This window comes from Merops nubicus, unplaced genomic scaffold (genome assembly GCF_000691845.1).
Source record: "Merops nubicus isolate BGI_N331 unplaced genomic scaffold, ASM69184v1 scaffold12220, whole genome shotgun sequence".
NCBI lineage: Eukaryota > Metazoa > Chordata > Aves > Coraciiformes > Meropidae > Merops > Merops nubicus.
In genome coordinates, this window is record NW_008584978.1 from 65,765 (window position 1) to 87,436 (window position 21,672).

At 36.2% G+C, this 21,672-nt stretch overlaps 1 protein-coding gene across 1 annotated transcript in view; it reads right to left on the reverse strand.

The window, feature by feature from the left end:
• The window catches only part of RP1 (retinitis pigmentosa 1 (autosomal dominant)), a 175,151-nt gene that overhangs the window by 57,530 nt on the left and 95,949 nt on the right, over positions 1-21,672 (reverse strand). Inside the window, exons 24-28 of the mRNA XM_008946075.1 lie at positions 10,501-10,562; positions 9,039-9,190; positions 6,929-7,142; positions 5,412-5,602; positions 2,695-2,905 (exon numbers count right to left, since the gene is read on the reverse strand). Of these exons, the coding sequence (XP_008944323.1) occupies positions 2,695-2,905; positions 5,412-5,602; positions 6,929-7,142; positions 9,039-9,190; positions 10,501-10,562 (830 nt within the window). The remainder of the gene's footprint in view (positions 1-2,694; positions 2,906-5,411; positions 5,603-6,928; positions 7,143-9,038; positions 9,191-10,500; positions 10,563-21,672) is intronic.

Sequence of the window (21,672 nt, forward strand, 5' to 3'; positions counted from 1 at the left end):
ATTGGGCCATGCAGGTAATTTTTCCAATACAGGGGGAAACAAAAAAGCTGTGTGGAGGAAGAAATGAATTACCATATGAACTTTTGTTGGAGCTCTCAAAACCTTTTCTCTTACTGCTCTCCTCTGCAGCTTGTCAAGTTCTCCATGGAAAGATAAGATGTTAGGGATGAGAATACAAATGGGGCAGGGTAGGGTGCTGTATTTCAGAGCTGTTTGGTTTAGCTGACAGGCTCTTTCTTTCTCATAGACTTTCATAGACTAACAGCAAGAATTTCTAAAATGTTGTTATTGTATGCAACTACTTTGTCCCAGTGTGTTAGTATGCACATCAGTGTCCTGCACAGAATTATCATAGAATTAATTAAAAAAAAAAGTCTTTTAATCCAAAATCCAAAAAGGTTTATCATACCCATGATAAATAATTTGGCCCATGATACAGATAGATTAAAGTAATGTGCTCACAAATACAAGGGTGGACCAGTAACTAAAGAAAAGAAAACAGAAAAATTCTTTGCTTCTGTAACACTAGCTAAAAAACAGAATATAAATTCAGCTCTGAGATAATCCCACAGAACCTGATGAAATTAAGCAATAGAATCATATGACTTTTTTTTTTTTTTTTTAATCTAATTGTAGGTGGGAATTTACCTGTAGTTTGCATTTGGGCACTCATTTTAAAAAATAAATATTTTTACAGACAAAATACAATGGAATTTCAGAGATTGACATTTAAATTTTTGCTTACTTTCTGTTCACTAGGGTTTTTTTTGTTTGGTTGGTTTTAAATTATTTAGAATCAATTAAATGATAGCTGATAACTGTGATGGGATTTACTGGGCATGAAAAATCATCCCCATGCCCCAACAAATGAGGTGAAATATGCAAAAGAAATGGACAGGGGATACGTTAGAGCTCAGAAATAGATGAAAAAACATGGAACAAATATCTTTGTAGATGCAGGAAAAAAATGGGAGTGGCCACTGCTTTTAATAAAGGAATTGTAATTTTCCTGAAGATTAGACATTAGCATATATATGTAAGTATAATGACTGAATTAATATTGGGGCTACAAAGAACAAAACTTATATTAACACTTTCAATTGTAGGTCCCTGGACTCCACAAAATGGTTTGTAAGAAAACATTTCTGAGAAGTAGGTACTACCCACATGTGGAATAATTTTTGAGGGAGAGTATAGAGACATCTTTTCCCCTGAAAATTTCCAAGAAAAAATTACTTATGCCTTACTTTCTAATATACCTCAAAATAGGTATATTATTGCTTTACAAATCAGTGTAATGCTGACTGTATCGACATTTCGTTCTTAGCATAATAGAGGCTTTGAGGTGTATAGAATATTTTTGGTTTGAATTTCTGGACTTTTTATATTTAGCTAAATATTTAGTGGGTTTGAATTCTAAAAATCATTACTAACACTTAAAATTTTCCTGTTTTTTCTATATACAAATTGGGAAAATAGATTTTTTTTTTTAAACAAGATTTTTCTAAGAAGATCTAGATTTACTATACTCATGACTGTACATCCTGCATGTATTACATTCAACACCCAATGTTATATTGAATCTGATGGATCAAAACCCTAAAACTAAGATTTTTTCAGTAAATGAATCAAGGCTACTAATAGTTTAAAATCATGCAAATCCACACAGAACCAGATATTTAAAAGGTCTTCAGTGTTTTATTTATTCAAGTTTCAGTTTTAAATAGGATGAAATATTTAGGAAAATCTCCTTAGAGAAAAGTGTGCAAAAAGTTTACATGGAATATTTTATTCCTTTTCCTGGTCCACTTCCATCTTTTTCTATTATTTTCTCTTTAAGCAGAACACTTTATACTATAGCCTCTAGAAATAAACCTCTTAACTGTCACTAAAAGCTTCAATATATGCTCTTTATTATTTTCATCAATCCTCTTTATTCTAATCAGCTGGATAAATGGGGAGCTTGTTCTTAAATACCTAATGATCAAGTTATCAGGGTACAATTGGTTGTTCCTCTCCTTAATCCTGGGGGGTTGGTAGAAATCACTGTATTATCTCTCTGGCATCATACAATTCACGTGTGTTACTAAAAACAGTGGAACATGCAATTTAATATATATTTTTGTAGAATATTACTTGCTGTGCTAGAAATTTCTCATTGACAACAAGAAAATACTAGTGCAATTGAAATTCTTTGGTATCCCCTTCCTGGCTAACTGTAACAAGTTTTTTAATTTCTATCTGTTTTGTAGGGAGTCCCTGCAATTCTTTCATTCTTAAAAAAAAAAAAAAAAAATTACTGTACTTCTAGGTTACATACATTTCATTGTGAATAAGAAGATTCAGGAATTATCACACAGTAGATGATATTATGTACAGATCTTCAGCTGACACTGTTAATTTGAAGAGATAATAAATAACCAAGAGCTAAAGCTGGAACATCATCTAACATAAAAGAAGCCAAATACTATGTTTGGTGTTAGCAGTTAGAGCAGTTGTCATAACCCTGATACCAATGATTTCTGTTTTCTCAACTTTCTTTTGTGATAAATGCACATGCAGAACTATCATATTCCTTAATATAAAATTATTGTTTAAATCCTCACGTGGTGTTTTAGGCCCCAAAGAGATATACTGGTGTTCCGGTGACAGATCCTAACCTCAGTAACAAAAAAAAAAAAGGACCTTGCTTACCAGGCAAAGGTTCCTGATCTGCATAGAAAGCTGGCAATTCCACACATTTATCATCATTAGGGTTGAACCAGCAGTCAAAAGCTAAATGCATCTCTTCCTTTGTGCCTGTGTGCTTCATATGTAGTAAATCTAAGTGCCATGGATTTTTTAGCTTGCTATGTGGGACAGTTACTTGAACTTTGTATATTGAGCCAACGTCTGTCAGTTCATCCTAGGTGAGGAAAAAGAGAAGATGATTTGATCTCATACTAATTGTGCCAGATCAAATGTAGTTAACAGTTGTATGCAACAGTCAAGCAAACTTCAGTAGCTAAAGAATTGGGGCAGATTTATAACTGCTACTATTTTCCCCTTTCTAATCAATACAAAATTGATTTACTAATGTGAGTGAGGAGATGGAATGCTTGAGGTCTGATATCAGAGAACAAGGAATGGCAGTCATTGCTGGAATTTGTACACAGAACCAGGCATAGTGTTCTTATATGTTACACTGATCCGGTAGACGATTTACAAGCACAGAAGTTTTAGTCAATTTTAAAATTTTTGAATGCTATTAGAAACATTTCTTACAACTTGCAATATAAAAACGGTCTTTTATAATAACCATACATTTGAAAAAGAATAATCTGATTTTGAGTGGCAAATAACCATACATTTGAAAAAGAATAATCTGATTTTGAGCAAACATCCAAGAGACCCTCCGTCTTCTCCCTATACCATGTTTTCATATAGAGGCTGTCCATTAAAACCTTCCTCTTCTTGCATTCATACTTGAGAAAAACTGTTCTAGTTCTGCTGGGGATAGTACTGCATCTCTATGACATAACATGGCTTGAGTAAGTGAAAGTAGATGAGGCTTTAGATAATATACATGATTTGGTTTAAACCAGTAGTATTTTCCTCTAAGGGAAAAACAAGGAAGAAGGCTGAATCTGTCTTTCCCTCTTCCGCTTTACTTCTCATATTCTATCACCAGATCTTTCATCTCAAATACTGCCCAGTTAGTGGAATTGCATGTGACCTGACTTCAGATATTCCTCTAATAGGGCACTTCCAGTTTCATACTGTTTCTTTATTTTTACCTGAGGTTCTTGGAAATAACTTAGGAAAGCCTTCTGGATACTCCTAATTTTTGATCATGTTCGTGGCCTAGGCTAGTCTGCCTAGTTTCTCTTTTATTAAAATAAAAAGAAGAACATCAAAAACTAGCCAATTATTTCATTAGCTTAATCATTAAGTTCCATTTACCTTACTGGTAGGGAGAAGAATGAGGAAACAGTTTCTTCATTCACAACTCCAAGGCTGCTTACTGATGAACTCCCAAATGAAAAGTAACATATTTTCACTCATTCTTTTGGCTTTTTGTGAAAGCTCCCTTCATCTTTTATTTTTTTTTCTTCCCCCCTCCCTCCCAGTTTTCTCTTGCTACCTGCTTCGTCACTTCAGGATTCATAGAATCACAGAATCACTATGGTTGGAAAGGACCTCTAGGCTCATCAAGTCCAGCCTTCATTCCAACATTTCCCTATCCACTAGTCCATAGTCAATCTTGAAGAAACATCTTTCAGGATGTGGCTTCGTGGATATATTTCTCTGATATAAAGCTGACTTCTGAATTTCCCACTTCCCTGTCTGCCTACTTGCTCCAGTTCCCTCTGTCCTGTATTGTATTTGTTTCAGCAGCTGAGGGGTGAACCAATCAAGGTTAAAACTGAGGCTACGAAACCACTCAAGGTTAAAACTTCCTGTTTCCTCATAAGGATCAACTGTCACCCCAAAACTCATAAGGGACAAAAGAATGATGGAAGAAGTACAAGAAGAGGACAAACAGTAATCACACTTCCCTTGAATACTGTCCTAGATTCCAGCACTTTATGGCTCAAGAATTTCCTGAGCTAGATGAGGTGTCTGCAGTGTTTATCTTCAGGTTAGTTCCAAATTCTACTAAGCTGGTCTTTCATGGAGAGCAAAACCAGAAAAGCATAAGAGTAACATAGTGTTGGCACTCAAAGAATTACAGCTACAAGAGTGAACTAAGAACATTGGGAGAAGCAGCAGGCTACAAGTCAATGCAAGTGGACCTCAGATGCTTGTTAGTATTTCAGTTAATGGGTAATAGGAGGAGGTGAAAACAAATGATGGAAGGCAAGAACTAATTAAAGGAGAAAACTTGCAGGTAAAAATGAGCTGATCAAAAGGAAAAAGAAAGTTAACAACAGGCAAGGAAGAGAAATCATACAAGAGAAGGCAGTTAGCCCAGAGAATCGTTGTGGCAGGGATGAATAAATTACATGAAAAAGAAAAATGAACTTGATGTAACTTTTGTCTCATTTATGATTCTTTCTTCTCCATCATCAGCCCCCAAAGTTCTATATTACTGCATGTCCTATTGTATGTTTATAGATTACTGACTTTTGTGAGATCAGCAAAGCCTGTAAATCAGTACCTGCAGTGTGGGATATACTGTGATATGCACCAAGGGACCAATTCACTCACTTAAGCATTCTCAGTATGAGACATTGGGAGAATCTGCTCATTCAAAACCCATTGTTCAAGTGACTACCTATAAACAAAAATTATGACCTGTGCCAAACTACACAGAGGACTTAAAAATCAATTTGGTAGTTTAGTTTAAAGAAAGAATTTGTCTTAATTAAGTGAGTTATTTGCTACATGATTCTTAGGCTTTTCTTTCAAACAGAGAAAGATTGAAGTACTTTGATCTGAATTGCTTTTCCTGTAACCTGAAGGGGTGACTTTTTGTGACTCAGGTTGCCGTAGAAGATAAAAGAAAGGCATATTGGATCCTCTTCATTGCTCAAGTCAGATCCAGTGATGTCCATTATCCAGAGACCTGATGACTTCATGTTGATTTCAGGCAGTTTAGGACTCGAAGTCAATCTTTTACCTTTAAAAATTATCAACGAGAAAGAGGAAAGATGACAGCATGAGAGAATGGCATAATATAGGAGGAACATAGCCTTTACAGAACACAAACAAAGGTCTATTTGCAGGTAATGTTGTATCTATAGCAACAGTTCACCAAGAATAACACATCAATACCTTTCTTATATTTTTAGTCAACAATGTAACAGCTTAATGTTCTTTCTGTTTTTAAAATTTACCTTCAGAGGTATTTTCTTGATGCCAAGGTATTTTCCTTGTCATATTTGGAAATAATTGCTAAGAGAACATTCAGTCAGCTTTTAGAGGTCTAATTAATTGCTCTTAAAAAAGCAATCAGTGTTACTAAAACCATTTATCATGTAGAAGCACGAGCCATCTGTAGCATGTAGGCACTTCATGCAGAATGGGCAATACTAATGAACTCCTCTTGTAACTAGATCTTACCTAACAATGTAATGTGCACTGTAATAGTGCAAGACTGACAGGTAAACTTATAGTACACACACAAAAAAATATTTGCCAGATCCTCAGAAGATCAACATTAGTACCTCCTTCTCTTTTCTTCATTAATTGCTGTTATGCTTAATTTTTTTTTTCTGTTTTAACCATTTATGGGAAATAAAAGTGATTTAATGGAAAGGAATAGCTCAATAGAATGTACTTTCTACAACTCAAAAAAACCCCCATATAGCTGTACATCTGCATGTATGTCATAGGCACCTTATGTTTTTAAGCTGTTCTGCTCCCTCTGGATGGACTTCTGTGGTTCATTTACTTTACATGGAATTGTCTTCACAGGATTGAAGGAAGGAATAATTTCTAATTGTTCTAAATGACAAAATGTCTTGCTCTGTTGCCAAATACATCCAGGTTTAGATTTCAGAAATTGTGGCATAGTAGGTTGGAAATGAGCAGAAACTGAGCATACCAGAACTGGTGCATTGTACTGTGGAATAATACAACATGGAAAGACTGGGCTTATTTCACTGAAGTAACTTTTCTCTGGATTTCGGATGAGATAAAATACCTGAAAAGTAGTACATAAAACTTAAGGTATTTATCCCCATGAGGCACACAGCCCAAACTCTAATCTGCTTTAAAGGGAAGTGTTCCATACACAACACATAGACAAGATGGAATTTTACTGACCTTGAACTTAATGAGATGTGGTTTTGCTATAATATTAAGACCATACTTACAATTAATATTTTCAAGGAAAAATGGATACTATAGGGATCTAAATGAGCTGTGGCCAAATAAATAAATAAAATAAATAACAATTAAAAATAAACATGAACAGGCAGGTCAGTTTTGTAGAAGAATTTACCAACTGTCACAATCTCACAAACAGTCTCACATAGTCCCAGATGAGTATCAAGCCAGTTCCAGAATGGGAAGACCCATTCTTTGTCTGAGTCTTGTTCCTCCTTGACTGTTACCATCTCCATGTACATCCCAGCCCCACAGCCTTCTCCATCATGTCCTATGACCACTTTTTGAAAATGGCTCAGAGAAAGAGCTTGCACTAAAAATGAATGCACCTGCAAAAAAAGGGAAATAGTAAAACAGAGTTTGGACCCAAATATGATTGAACTTCAGGGAAAATTCAGTCTTGGATTCCGCTAAGGATTTAAAATGTCTTCTTTTTTTTGTAATATTTAACATAACATCTCCCCTCTGAATGCAAGAAAGCACACAGATTATACCTAGGATTTAATCCCACATTCATCATTAACAATGCATTGATCTTTGGACAATATGGATCATTTCATCAATCATTTCATCTTACATTATAATGCACGTACCTCAACCTTCTGACAAACAGTTAGGGCAAGATTTTGCTTCTGATCAAATTTTCATCTTTCAGGATACTTCTAGTTTCTAAAATTTATCATAAAAACCTTAACAGTCCTAAAGAAAAGTCAGAATTCTAAAAAGCATGTACATTCCAACATAGGTTCTAAATTCTTCTCAAATAGTCAAAAAAGCCTTTTTGTTTTGCTTACAAAATTAAAATAATTGTGGAAATAGCAAATGGAGAAAACCATAAGTAATAGAAGGAAGTTAATCTGAAGGTGGAGAACAATTTGAGCAGAATATGAGAGGTGGGAAGGGAAGCAGAACGGAGAAGGCAAAGTAAGACAAAAGAGAACATAAACATCAATGGATGAGACTAGAGACAACAAAAACAACAAGATAAGGAAAAATGTGAAATGCAAAGAAAGAAATTATATGCCTCACTAAATCCTTGCTTGTTTTGTAAGAAAGTCAGGTGTTTTGTATGAGGCCCAGCCTAGGGCCAGATGGATTCAATGGTAGCTGATAAAGGTTAATAAAATTGTGAACAACTGGACTTTAAACAGCAATTTCTAGGATTATAATTAACACAAACATCCCACACCCCCCTGAAAAAAATAAGTAAATAGTAGGAACCTACTAAACCAGATGTCAGGGCAGTTAAAAAAGAAGATATTAGCAAACCGATCTCCAAAAAATTCTGTACTTGCTAAGATCTATGTGTTGTCCTTGGTACTTTTTGAATAAAAAAGAAGTAGATTTTCTGCTACTAATACTAAAAGCACTTTCATAAAATAAAAATACTGATTTGTTTTTTTTAACAGTAGTCAGGACCCAGCAGCAGATCATAAGCAGACTGATTTTTTTTTTTTCCCATAAGACATTTTAGGAATCGGTGCATGAAGGCAAATATGAATGATTATTGGACACTTATCTTCTGCATATAGGCATAGTCCTGAGATACGTGCAGAAATTCTGTTTGTTACTGATTTCACTTTTACCCTACCAAATGCTGTGTAACTGTCTAGTGAAATAATTTCACAGAAATCTAAGACTCTCCTTGACAATATACATCTTTGTACCAAGCTTTTTCTAACTCAAACGTTCAGTGAGTGAACCTCTCAGAGAAAAGCCTGATATACAAGAGTTTTATTGTTATTAGTCATCTAGAAACAATTTTTATGTGCATTCTCTTCTCTAAGGGGAGTTTTTGTCTCTTGTCTAAACTTACTGACCAGACATTAACTTAATGTTTCCTGTGATACTGTGGTTTCAGAAACATCACTGATTGAAAAAGTCTCACAGCAATTTCTCACTTATTTCAAAACACTGATTTTTAATTCTTTGCTACATGGGTTGTCCTATATTTAAATTGGAAGTAGTAGGATGCATGATCAGAGAGGTTCTCCCCAGTAATCTGTTCTCTGTGTGCTCCTTGTAGAGTCTTTACCATCATGTGAGGATGTCCTTGCACAGGAAGGAGATAATACTAGCATTGCTCTACTGTGGATATCTGGAAGATAAATTCTGTTTCCAAACTCTTGCCCATCTGTAACAAAATGTATTCTGATCAAGTATTAAGCAACACTTCATGCAGTGCTATCCCCTGCACATGTAAGACAGCATTTTTTTGCCATTACCTTATTCCTTGGAAATTTTGCTTTTGCTAAAGATGTATGAAGTTTCCTCACACCTGTGTTCCCTCTTTTGCCATAGAAAGTGATATAAACATTTGCAAAAGTTTCTGCTCCCCAACAGTCACCAATATGTACAGAGACAACATACTTATAGACTATATAAAAAGAAAAAGTTTAAGCTGATAAAGTACAAGGTGTACTTAAAAGAGAACAGACACAGAATATTAAGTAAGACTACTGCATGTTTTTATCTCTGAAGCTACCAAAAAAATCTGCTATACAGTGATTGAAATGGTCAGATTACTCTTTATGAATTTGATCTCATGCTAAGTTCAATGAAGACCTTCCATTAATTTCCTTAGACATTCAAGGGAAATTGGACTTGGACAATTTAGACTTATGCAGCTTAGAGATACTAAAAGCTAGACAAATTCTGACCGATTCTTTTTTACTGTGTAAGATCTGGAAAATAAGATCTCATCTGAGTTTATTCAGGGACTGTCAGAAACTGAATTATCTTTGCAGTAAATTACTACAGGTCAAAGAATAAGACACTATGTAAAGTTTATGCAAATTATAATAGCAGAGACAGATGTAGCAGAGCATCTCAATGAATGATGTGACATAGAAGTATAAAAATTTACAAAATACTCTTATCGATTTAAGGTGCATGACAGGAACTATGAACTTTTTACCTCTATAGTGCTCCTGTATAAACGCACTTCCACACAGATTGGATTTTCTTCTGAGGAAGATCATTAAATTGCATATATATTCCTACTCAGAAGAATAACTAAAAATTTTTAAATGTCATTTTTAATGCACAGTTCTGCTGAGTTAACATTTAACTAACAAAGCTATAGTTTCTTTTAAGGTCGTGAATAGATTAGAGGTATTCAGGGACCAGAACTTCTGGAACTTCAGTTCAGAAATGCAGTCGTGTCTCTAATTATTTTTACCTCGTGTAACTGCTAACTTCTCTGAACAAATGCACCACTTCTATAAGTCTTTACATTCCGAGTTAATCTCTGAATGTACTCTGAAACTCAGCATGTTAAAAAATAGTCCATAAGGAAAAACCAAAAAGTTTTTTGTACAATAAAGCTTACTTCTGATACTTCTGTTAGTAACTAAAGCTATTATAAGCTAAGTAATTCAATAGTAAATCTACCATAAATAATTTCCTTGGCTTTGAACATGTGCTTTATCTTTAAAGAGCATAATTAAATTGTTCAGTTTTGCACACATAGAATCATACAGATGATTTAGCAACTGTGAAACCCAATATGCAACTTAACTAGAACATTCAAATTTCTTAAGTGGTCAGCATTTTGCAGTGCATATATGAAGACAGTTGCAATATAGCCACTGAAGATACCAAATCCAGACAAAGTGCTATATCTGTGGCATTGATTTCTTTTCAAAAGTTTCGTTTATATTATTTAAATATTCTCAGTGTTTTTACCTGGTAAAGTTTTCCAGTCCTCATTGACTGCAGGGAATTCTTTCACTAGCTCCTTGTCTTCTCTGTTAAGAGAGCCAGCAGTTACAGTCAAGGTTCAGTTCTTGTTTTGTATGTAGCTCTTCTAAGTGAAAAGACTTCAAATGCCAGCCCTCAAAGCCTGGCACATCATCACAGCTGCCCCAAATCTTGTATACATCTCCCAGATGTCCAGTCTCAACCTGCAACAAATATCATGAGGAAGAACATACTGTCAGGGCTGGTTCGCTTGCAGAGATTTTCCCAAATCTCTGCGTAGAGTTTCTATAAACTTAACATTAACCAATGGAAAAGCTGAATTGGAGGCTGGGATAAGTGTGATGAGAGAATCAATCCTTCTGTTCTCCGTGGTATGATCATGGGTGAGATTGTCACCTCTATTTTCCTCTGTTCCCTAATTAGTATTGCAAGCATGATACCCTAACCACTAAGGTGAGTCAAGTTTAAAATTAATAATATCTGTGCATTTAAGCTCTTAGACAAAAGGTAACATGTAAAGCTTTGACCCTACTGAATAGAGAGAGAATTAACTTACAATTAAAGGTTCTGATATCAGCAGTCAAGTGAGGTATTAAAATTAATGATAATTGCTATGAGCCTAGAAAGTTTTAACTAAATTCTAAATTCTCATTTGCAAAATGACTGGATTTAGAACATGAAATTACTTTGTAACCAATTCTTTGGAAAAGAGGACGACTATTTCTGCATAAAAGTAAACCAAGAATTTTGCAGAAAACTGTAGAACAACACAGCCCTGTTTCCATCCTGCATATTGGAAATTCAATATCTGGTTGCTGATCGAGGACTTCTGTGAGGTCTGGTTAGGCCATCCAATTTAGGGCTGTGGGAACTGGGATGATCAAACTGCATCAAGTGCTAGTGATCTCAATGACATTAACCACTGCCTGATAGGTCTTCTGAACACCAGGAAGTGGAATGCTGCAGCCTTTCACCAGGCCACTGCAAGGAAGACAAAGTGGGAAGGGACTTTCCAGTGATACAATGCTGAACTATTATTTTTAAGAGGCAACAATTATTTTTAAGAAAGATAAAAATAAAAAGAAAATATTGCCAGTGGCCTTGTTCTTCTCTCATATTGCCTTTTTTTTTCCCTCCCAGACCAGTCACAATATAAGTTTTTGTTCAGGTTCTGTGTAAAAAGGGCTTCAGGGCAGGACCCACATGGAACAGAACTCTGTGCTCCCCCTCCCCTCAGCAAGAGAGAGAGCAAGAGAGAGAGAGGCTTTGAACCCATTGGGAGTTAAACAGAAATAAATATATTGTGTAACAGGGAACAGAAAACAAAAAAGAGAGGTAAAAATATATACAAAGATGGGAGGAATACAAAGTAAACAAGATATACAAACCCCAAATCTCAGATGGCTCTGGACCACGTGGAAAGAGGCAGTCTGACCTCCAGCCGACCAGGATCGAGAGCTGCAGGGCAAGGGGGCCAACACCCCCTTACTGCCTCTTTTAAAGAGTGTGGAGAGGAAGGGGATGGAATATACTCTTTTCCCCCAGGACCCTCCCAGGTCGTAGAAGATCACCTGCTCCCCACCCAAGCCTCCAACCACAACAGTTTTGGTGACTGTTGAAGGGAAATAAACCCTTTGTTCATCCAGTAGCATCACAGTAAGAAACTGGAATTAGTCATGCAATCGTGCTCTGGGGCCAGCAGCACCACCAGCAGCCTGGCTCTTAAAACAGAGTACAGAACTCCTAATAGATTAATTTATTCTGTTTCTCAGCAGAGCTCTGCACTTGACAGCCCCTCACTGCTGCCCTGGCTTGCTTGAAGCTAGTTCATGTGCCTTCGCACAGTGGACACATATGTAGGGTACTATCAAAAAAAAAAAGCTACCTTGGTCTTATTTGGGAGGAACTATATAAGATGTGTGGCTTTGTCATTTTGGTGGAGAGTTGGCCACCCTCATTAGTAACTATTATGTAAATAAGAAATAGTAGAACCTCAGAGTATGAAAAAGAACAGTTAATTAAAAGTTAAGCAACGCACCAAAACAATTTTACAGGGGCGTGAACTGTTTATGGAACTTATGAAGAGGCCTCTACTAGGAAGAAATTGTACTTGATGGCTTAAAAGATCCCTTCTGAAGTCTGAATTTCTGAATTATTAAGTGTTACAAGTCGTTGCCATGCCACCTCTAAAAAATTTCAAGATTCAAGACATCGCTCTTTAAGGACCAGGGAAGAAATCTTTCCTATGGTCTCTATCACAGCCCTGAGGCTACAGGGAAACTCAGCTCCTGAGTTGTAACTCCACAGTACCCACAACAGCCGCACAGCAGTAGGTCTACACTGAAGAAGAGGTCACCAGATTTGTCCTGAAACATGCATTCACCTCTTATTAAACTCAATGGGAATTATTTGGGTTCATTGAGAATAGAGCACACAAATTCTTCACCTATCTAAACCACAGTTCCTTTACAGGAAACAAAATCATTGCTTCCTGTCTTTCAGAATCAGACTACTGACTTGTAAAATTATTGCCTGCAGATTTTCTTTCTTGAAGATAGATCCTGTGACTGTATCACACAGCTACTCTAAATGCCATGCACAACTTATTCCATAAAGCCCTCTGGTTTGGAGTTGCAACATTATAGAACTTGGGTATTTTCATATGACAGGGCAAGCTGTACTTCACATCGTACTTTGTCTTCTGCTATTCAAATTTGCATTTTTCTGGGCTTCCAGACTGTCATAAATGCACATGTTGTAATCATTGTAGGAAAGGCACACATGAGATATAGGAAAATAACTTTGGAATAGAGGACAGACTATTTAGAAGCCATTATTTTGTCTTTAGTTTCTGGAATCAAAATTTCAGTTAATTCAATTACTACCTTTGAACCAGCAAGCACGAGTAATCACACAGTCTATGATCCATGGAATTAAACACCAACTATTTTCAATTGAGTGTGTCAGATATTTCCTGACTTTTCATGCATTTGGCTTTTTCCCCCACAGTTCTGGCCATTATTAGCCTTTTGCTTCAGCTCCACCATTGTAACAGAGCATTGCCATTACATCATGCTTGTAATTGTTTTCTGAGCAATTTAATACAACCACTTTCCCTTTGGAATGTTATATCCTATCTTTAATCCCATAATTGGCTTTTCCATCCATTGATGCCTATTAATCGATGTAACATGGCCTTCAAAGCAGAGACAGATAAATAATCCATCACAAAGTATGTATCCAGTGACTATCCTGGTTTTAAGCTTGTAGAGTATTTGAGGGAGGACCTTCTACCTTGCTTTCTATTTATTTATTTTTATAATTTCCTAATTATTTTTTCCACCTTTGTTTTTTCTGAACAGTTTTTAAGTCGAAATCTTAGCTGAGTTGGATATGATTTGTGATATACGAAACAACATGATATTTCTTTTCCTTTACATGATTGAAGGAGCTTAGCTCTTATAATAAAGAGGGTGCTCTGGCAAAGCCACTGGTGTTTTGAAGCTCTTAGAGACAGATAACTGATGAAGATGATTAGAGAATTTCATAATATTTAAAGTCTTTTCCTTTTTGACTTGCACAGGGCTTCTCCAAAGACATTACACCTAATATAATTAAAGCTTTGTAAAATTTACTGTTTGGGTAGGCATTTAAATTCAATTCTTTATCCACTTGCTGTTAAAAAAAAAGTGCATAAATTATTCTAGTTAAAAAGACATGGTCAAAGGATCCTAAAGTTAAGCTGAATCTTTCTGTCAGGAACTCCAGAAATCCCACTGCTTGTTTTTTTTGAGTATGACCTCATGCTGTAGAAAACACAGGGAGTATTTCATTATGTTATTTAAATTTTTCTGTCACCCTCATAGTCCTTAACACAAAATAAATTCTGTATTTGGTGGGTATTCATGAACAGTCCCACCTGAAGACCTCTGTTGCTCATTTCATACTACCTGTGCTTGTGCTTTAGAAAGTAGTTCTAGGGATCCAAATCTCAGCATCTGTTAGTCAATGTATCTTTCCATTTTATAATTCTCGGTTTAATAGAATGTGCACAATACACTAGGACCCTCCAAAGGCATGCTCTAACAAGCTTACTCTGTAAGTAACCAAGAAACACTGACAACTGAGAGAGATATACTTTAAAAATTTACTCATTCCGCATGAGATCAGCAGTTGATTGTTATCATCAGAATATCAAGGAAAAAAATCTACTACTGCACTGTCAGCTTACTTTCATTTTCCCAGTTATTTTTCAACGTGTTCGCTCACTGGAGGTGATGTGGTTTCTTGCCATGCTGTCTTCCATGGTAGAATTCCCAGCAGATTCAATAACACTGATACATTTACCTATTTCTCAATTTTTTTTTCTTAGAATGGGGGTGTTCTAATTAAATCCAAGCATCTCACAGTACTACAGATACCTGAGACCACTGAAACCCAACAACTATAACTGATGGCATCCTGCTATTTTATCTCTTTTAATAATTTATTCTTCATGCTTGCAACATGAAATTAAACTACACCTGTTCTTTCATAGGAGTTGGTTAGAAATATTTTTTGATTAATCATTCTGAATACGATACACATCTGTGCCTATATTTCTGTGAGAGCACCTGGAAAATCAGGAATTTACATACCTTCCTGTCCTCAGTGTGCAATAAATGTACCTCAGATCAAAATTAAGCTTACTGTCTCAAAACTATTTGAGCTTGCTTATAGCACATAACCTGTTGTTCCTTTTACTGCATTATATTACTAAGGACTTTTGTCTAGGACCAGGATCTTGAGGGGATTTAAAAGTTTGGTTACTCCTGCTTGTTGGGAATCTGAATTCAGAGCTTGTGAATCACTTTCCTTGTGATATCGTGTTCATGCCTCCAGCCTACTGCCACAGTGAGAGAAAATGAACAAAGTTATATTCTTCTGAATAGTCTTGGTATGAACAAGGAAAGGGAAAGTAGAAAGAAACTGGGTTTATTAGCTGAACCACCTAGAGAAGATATGAAGGTGTTTATGGAGATATCTGTGAATCCTCCAATGCTCCTTTATATCAGACCTGCTATCCTCAAACCTGTAAAACACTGCAAGGAATGTGACAAAGCAACAAAAATTCCTGCACAGTAAACAATGCTTAAATAGTATTAACTACTTCATACAAAGCAACAAAACCAAGGGCACAAATAGCTAAGAGGGAACTGTAGGCACTAGCCCAAAGCCAGTCCAAAGTATGAATAAGTGTTTAGAAAGCTGTTGAGGTGGCAGCCCAGCGCAGTGGATGCACTCCTGTTGTCCCCTGGATAGCAGACTATGAAGGACAATCACAACTGACACAACAATACTAATTTTGCAGGGTACATTGCATTTGGGAAATCACCAGCTAGTTGGGTGTAGCAGAGGTCTGCTTTAGGTAATGATGCTTGCCAAAGCTCAGCCAGCTGTTGTGGTTTCTCCATGCATAGATTCTGCCTCTATTGACTTCTTCGATTTATGTCAATGGGTTAGGAAGCTCCTTTTGTTGCTCAGTGTGTTTCCTCTCTGTTTTCTGATAAGCAGCTGCTTTCTTGCCTTTAACAAGTGTTTATCTTTTCATTTACTCCCCATAAAGTTCCTAAATTGCTATAGCTTGTTATTTAAATTAAAAATTCAGCCTGGATCAGGACATTATGATGAAGCTTTGACAACATTTGCTAAATGTAATTTTGCCATTGTTTTCAGAATATTTATTGTGGTCGTTGAAAAGTATTTCTGAGCTTTATAAGTCTGCCTCGAATTGCAAGCTATTTCTCTTCTCTAACTGGCAAGAAGCTGCACTTCATGCCAAGCCAAAGAATTTGCAGTGACTTAGCCTAGACAGCCAGGGCAGAATCTGAACATTAAAATGATGCCTCAGATGAATCCTCTCAAAGCAGCAGGATCCATGTCAGGGGTACAGGTCATCAGGACTTTGTTAGGGTTGATTTTAATACTGGTCATGTATATGCTGTTGCTTTATCACACCTTGGTATGCGTGAGTGCATTCTCCTGTGATTTATGATTATCTAGAAAAATCCTCCACCTGATGGCATGAGAGACAGGGCTATTTTGGAGTATAGAGACAGCTCTACAGAGACTGAAATAAAGGAAAGAAAAGCCCACTTACATCCCCTGGGAATACCGTCCAATCCTTCATCTTCTGCATTCTCAAATAATTGGATATTACCGTTTGTATAAATTGCAACTCCGTGATCTTTAGAGAATTAGAATAAATTGAAGACAAGCTGATGAATGCAATAAGTTACACAAAAAGGACCGTTTCTCTCCATGAGACATATCCTTGAAAGCACTGAAAATTCGAAGAGAACACAGATGGCTGTTGTAGAACAGGACTATCATCAGAAGATGACCCTAGATTTAAAGTTGAATCATACTGTCTTTGTAAATAAAACCATCATTTGTACCAGCAAAACCAGCATTCTATAAATTTATGTATCTTTTGGCTAGATAGGAATATCATGATAAGCTCTCTGTAGTACTGTATGTTTATGACTTACAATTAATTCATCTGTTGCTCTGAGTAGAAAGCACACGTATCATGCGTCTTGTGAAGAAAACAGAAGCTAATCACTTTTGCCCTTTGAGCCATAAGTCACAAGGGTCCTTTTACACTCTTGTGGCTCTGGGGAACTCCCATCTGTTTTAACCTGCACTCTCCACTGCTGTGCTAAACAAAACAAAAACAAAAACAAAAACAAATTTAGTATCAATTGCAGGGAATAATGGATAGTTTTGTTATTATTACAACAGAGAAATCAAAGATTACCATGAATTTACATCGTATTTTATAAAAATAGATTGCCATTCCTTCCCTTGAAGATAATTAAACTTTAAAAAGACTTGATAAACACAAGACAACTGTTGAAGTGAGTACACAAGCAGAAATTAACACCAAGGAAGCAGGAAAAGGAAAATTTTTGTTTGTTTGTTTGTTTATAATTATTATTATTTTTTATAACAAAATAATTGCTTTAATTGCAGTAATTAATTTATTACATTTCAGTTCTTGAAGTGTTCATATGTAACATGAAAACAAAAACTAACATTTTGAAAGTCTTGCATGTGATCCATTTGCAAGAACTGCTGGCTGTTACACATTCAGTTAAATAAACCCATTTTCTCAGATTTTCTAACCTAATTTCTCAGTTCATTCTGTTTCTTTGTCTTATAAGACCTTCATTAAGGTTGAATCCAAAATTTGGGGAATTCCAAAGAGGTGTTTTCACCAACCTCATTTCATAGCTTGGGCCTTTCAGAGATTTTTTTGTATGACCTGTACTCATAGCAATGTTTGAAGTCCAGAATGCAATCATGAAGCTACAGAGAACCATTAGAGGTGTGGAAAAAATCCTGTGTCTGTGATGGACAATGTAGATTAGTTATTTAACTGCTTGAAAGTAAATATCCCCCTTAATTCAAATGAGTTATTTCTAGAAAAGACACTCAATCCTGCAGAGCAAAGGGAAGTTAACAGTGGAAGGAAATCAAAAGCCTATGTTTAGACCGTGATCAGGACTTATAGTATGATAATTTGCTAATAGGATTAATATAAAAAAAGAACTATTTTTGATTGTGTGTCAGCCTACAATGCAATGTGCTGAAAAAATAAATTCTAGAGTAGTTTAATTCAAAAATAAATTGGATGTAATTCTGTTTCTTCCACTACTGTGTGCTTTTTTCACACCTTTTGTTCTCTTCCACCTGCTAGGAGATGGAGACTAGGTAAAAACCTGAGCTTTTTAACTGATTATTTATAATACTCCCCTGTTTTTTTAGATTATTTTCTTTAGTTAATTATGCTTTTCCCCTTGTTATAGAAGCTGTTTCTGCGTTACATCTGACTGGTCCCTGACTCTTCTGGGCTCAGCTACAAAACAGCAAGCAAATACACATCTCACAGTCAGTCTGCTGAGTAACACACTAGCTGAAAGGAGCCTCCCATCTGAACTCTTTTTCTGAGGTCATTTCCAGGAATGAGTCAGATGTAGTATGTGGAACATCCACACTTTGCCTAATGAGGAACTTTTGTTGTTTGATATATGTGCCAGCTTTGAATTTTATCTCCTTGTGCCAGGTTGGCATGTGGTACCCTTCAGGGTGTCACACTTGGTGAAGTCAAGCATCCTTTGAGCTTCTGCTGTTTTTGAGCACTCTGAGGGTTTATGAGCAGCTTCAAATTTTCAAAAAGACTCCCAACATAGCCCTGAAAATCTTATCCTCTCCAACCATGCCCCATTTTCAAGGCTGGCTCAGGAACACAGCAAAGAGGAAATTAAGATAATTTTCCATTACTGTGTTTCCCAGCTGAGCTTTTTTTCCTCACTTTGTAATATCCCTCTGCTTCAGGAGAGAACAAGCCCAAAGTTAAGAGAAAGCGCGGATGCATAACTGCCTGTTCCCTGCTCAGAGGCATTATGTTTAGAGAAGGTATTTCAGGCAAGGTGATTTATTTTAATTAATATCCATGATTGTGGGTTTTTTAATTATTATTTCTGGAGAAAGCCTAAGATACCATTTGGGAGTTTTCCAGGAAATAAATCACCAGTTAACAGATTTAAGACCTTTTAACATCTACGACTATTTGTTCTCCTACATTTACTTCTAATGCTTCCACAATTTGGTAACTGAGCTAACCCAGACCGGCTGCATTCTCTCTCAGTTCAGCAAATTCATTTAACCTGCTCATGCCAGAAGAAGCAAAAAATCTTTTGTCTAATATTATATTCACTTAGCTACTGGGTAAGGATGGTTGCAATGGACATAAGACTGATGACAAATACTGTGTTCAGTGATTTCTATCTCTCTTTGCAGGATATTCTGAAGTTCTGCAAATTAGGTAGCTGGGCTTGAGTAGGTTGCCTTCTAGGTTTTTCCTGTGTGTGGCCATATTAAAAAAGAGACTTTTCCACCCTGATGCTACTGAACTGCATTAGCTTCCTTTCAGAGTGAGTAGTGTGTTAGTGTATTATCGTGCTTTTAACTTACGTGTAAAGATACAGCAATTTTCTCTGAAACATCAGTACGACAACTGCTAAAAGAATGGTAGGGGGAAAACAGAATTTTGTGGGGGAAAAAAAAAATCTCAGAACTCCTCTTTTCTAAAATAATATAGCCAAGCATCTGCTTTTGCATTACAGGGATGTACCCAGAGACATGTTAGAAGCAAGGGTCATTTGTTGGCTTTTAGCCATAACAATTTCCTTCCAGAAAGTCTTTTCACCACTAGTTTGGAACCTGAAAGATAGTTGCAGTAAAACTCTGAAAGTCAAACCTGCAATGACTTCTGCATAAGCAAAAATGAGCAAGGTAAGTCAACATTTCTTAATATAATTCAGAAAATGGAAAAAAGATTAAAGGATTTATTTTTTAAAAAAATATGAAAAATATATGTATTTTTAAAGGATAGCCACTATGACTTTTAGAATACATTATTGCAGCTTTTTTGTTTTCCTCTGTCATTCCAGGTCTTAAGACCAAAAAACACTACTCACACTTTGCTAGATGTAGGAGCAGGTTGCTTAATTCCTGAAGACTGTAGAAATTTGTGTTGCCTTGAGGCAGAGAAGTTAGTCTTCTTATTTTATCCTTTTAGGAAATTCAGTCTCCACCCAGCAATATATATTGTCATTGCTTTTTAGAAGCAGGACCAACCCATTTGCAATCTGGGAATCCGATGATTATTCTTATTCCATTAGCAAATACTTGCAAAGTAGGGAATAACAAAATAAATCATGGGAGAATTTACTGAATATTTTTTCTCTTAGGAATTTTATATAAGCCTTAATACTAACAACCTTGCACAACACAAGAAAAGCCAACCTAGAAGTATCTGAACAAGAAAAAAAATGAACTCTGTCAGTGTTGAACTATATTTTATTCACACCCACAGAGCCCACAATAACATGGAGCACCCTACAGAAATCACAGTACAGGAACCCAGCTCCTTTTAATTGACTGTGGTGTGAACAACATTGGAATATACTATGTCTTGTCTCCTTGCCTTGAGAGAAAATTCTTTACTATATGTTATTACAATCCTCCACCTAGTTTGAGGCAGAAAAGGAAAATAGAGAAAACAGAAGGGGGAAGTAGTCAAAATTCTCTACAATGCAGGAAACTTTTAAAGAATGATGTAAGTCCCATTCTCCCTCAAAACAACATCATTTAAGAGCTGACAGCAGCTGTCTGCCTCCTCTACCAGGACAATATACTTTGTCTTTTTGTCTTGCATCAAACATACAAGGTGGAATCAAGAGAATACAATTAAATCTGTTCCTATGCTTGATTTGCCAGAACCACTCTGTAATCTACAGATGTACAAGGGTCGCTGAGAAAATGTGATATGGCCATATTGCATTTTTGGCAGAAGCCATAACCAGCAGCAGTGTTCACAAGGATCTGGGATTTATGCTTCATTTAAAGCTGGCATAATTCCAGCCTGGCTGAAAAAGGATCAGGAGCCCTGTTAGGTCCTGCTTAGCAATCATGACTTTCAAACTTTCTTCTTTGACTAGGTGGTTGAACAAAGAGGTTGAAAAAGAATGAGATTTGTGACCTTCACAGTGACTTAAAAGCGTTTTGGTTTCTAAACTTTGCTTTAGACCTGACCTAAGCACATTGATCTCATCCTGAAAAATCACCAAACACTGAATTATGCCAATAAACTTTTTATAACTTCCCCTGAAGCCCACTTACAGATTGCAGCTCATATAGAGTGTGACCACATGAATGCATAAAACTCTGGCTCCATAACATCAACACTACTGTTTGCCACATTCATTAAATGTATATTACATGGAAAGTTTTCACTTCTGCTGTGAATGGAACTCCTTATCATAACTATCCACTCTACCATGTGAAATCTTCACTGCTGCAGCTGCTGGGAAAATTTAAGGCAATTACTTTGGCTTCAAAGACTCTGCATCTCTGGAATTTTCTCTTATCAGCTCTAACCCTGGCATTGTGTCATAATGAATTGACACAGAACTGAGTACAACACACCTTTCCAAACCTCTTGTGATTGTTACCCTCCTATAGAGCTGAGTCTTTTCATATGTGAGGTCTATGAGATCATCAGTATGATGACACAAATTAAACAGAACAATCATGATATCAGTCCTACTT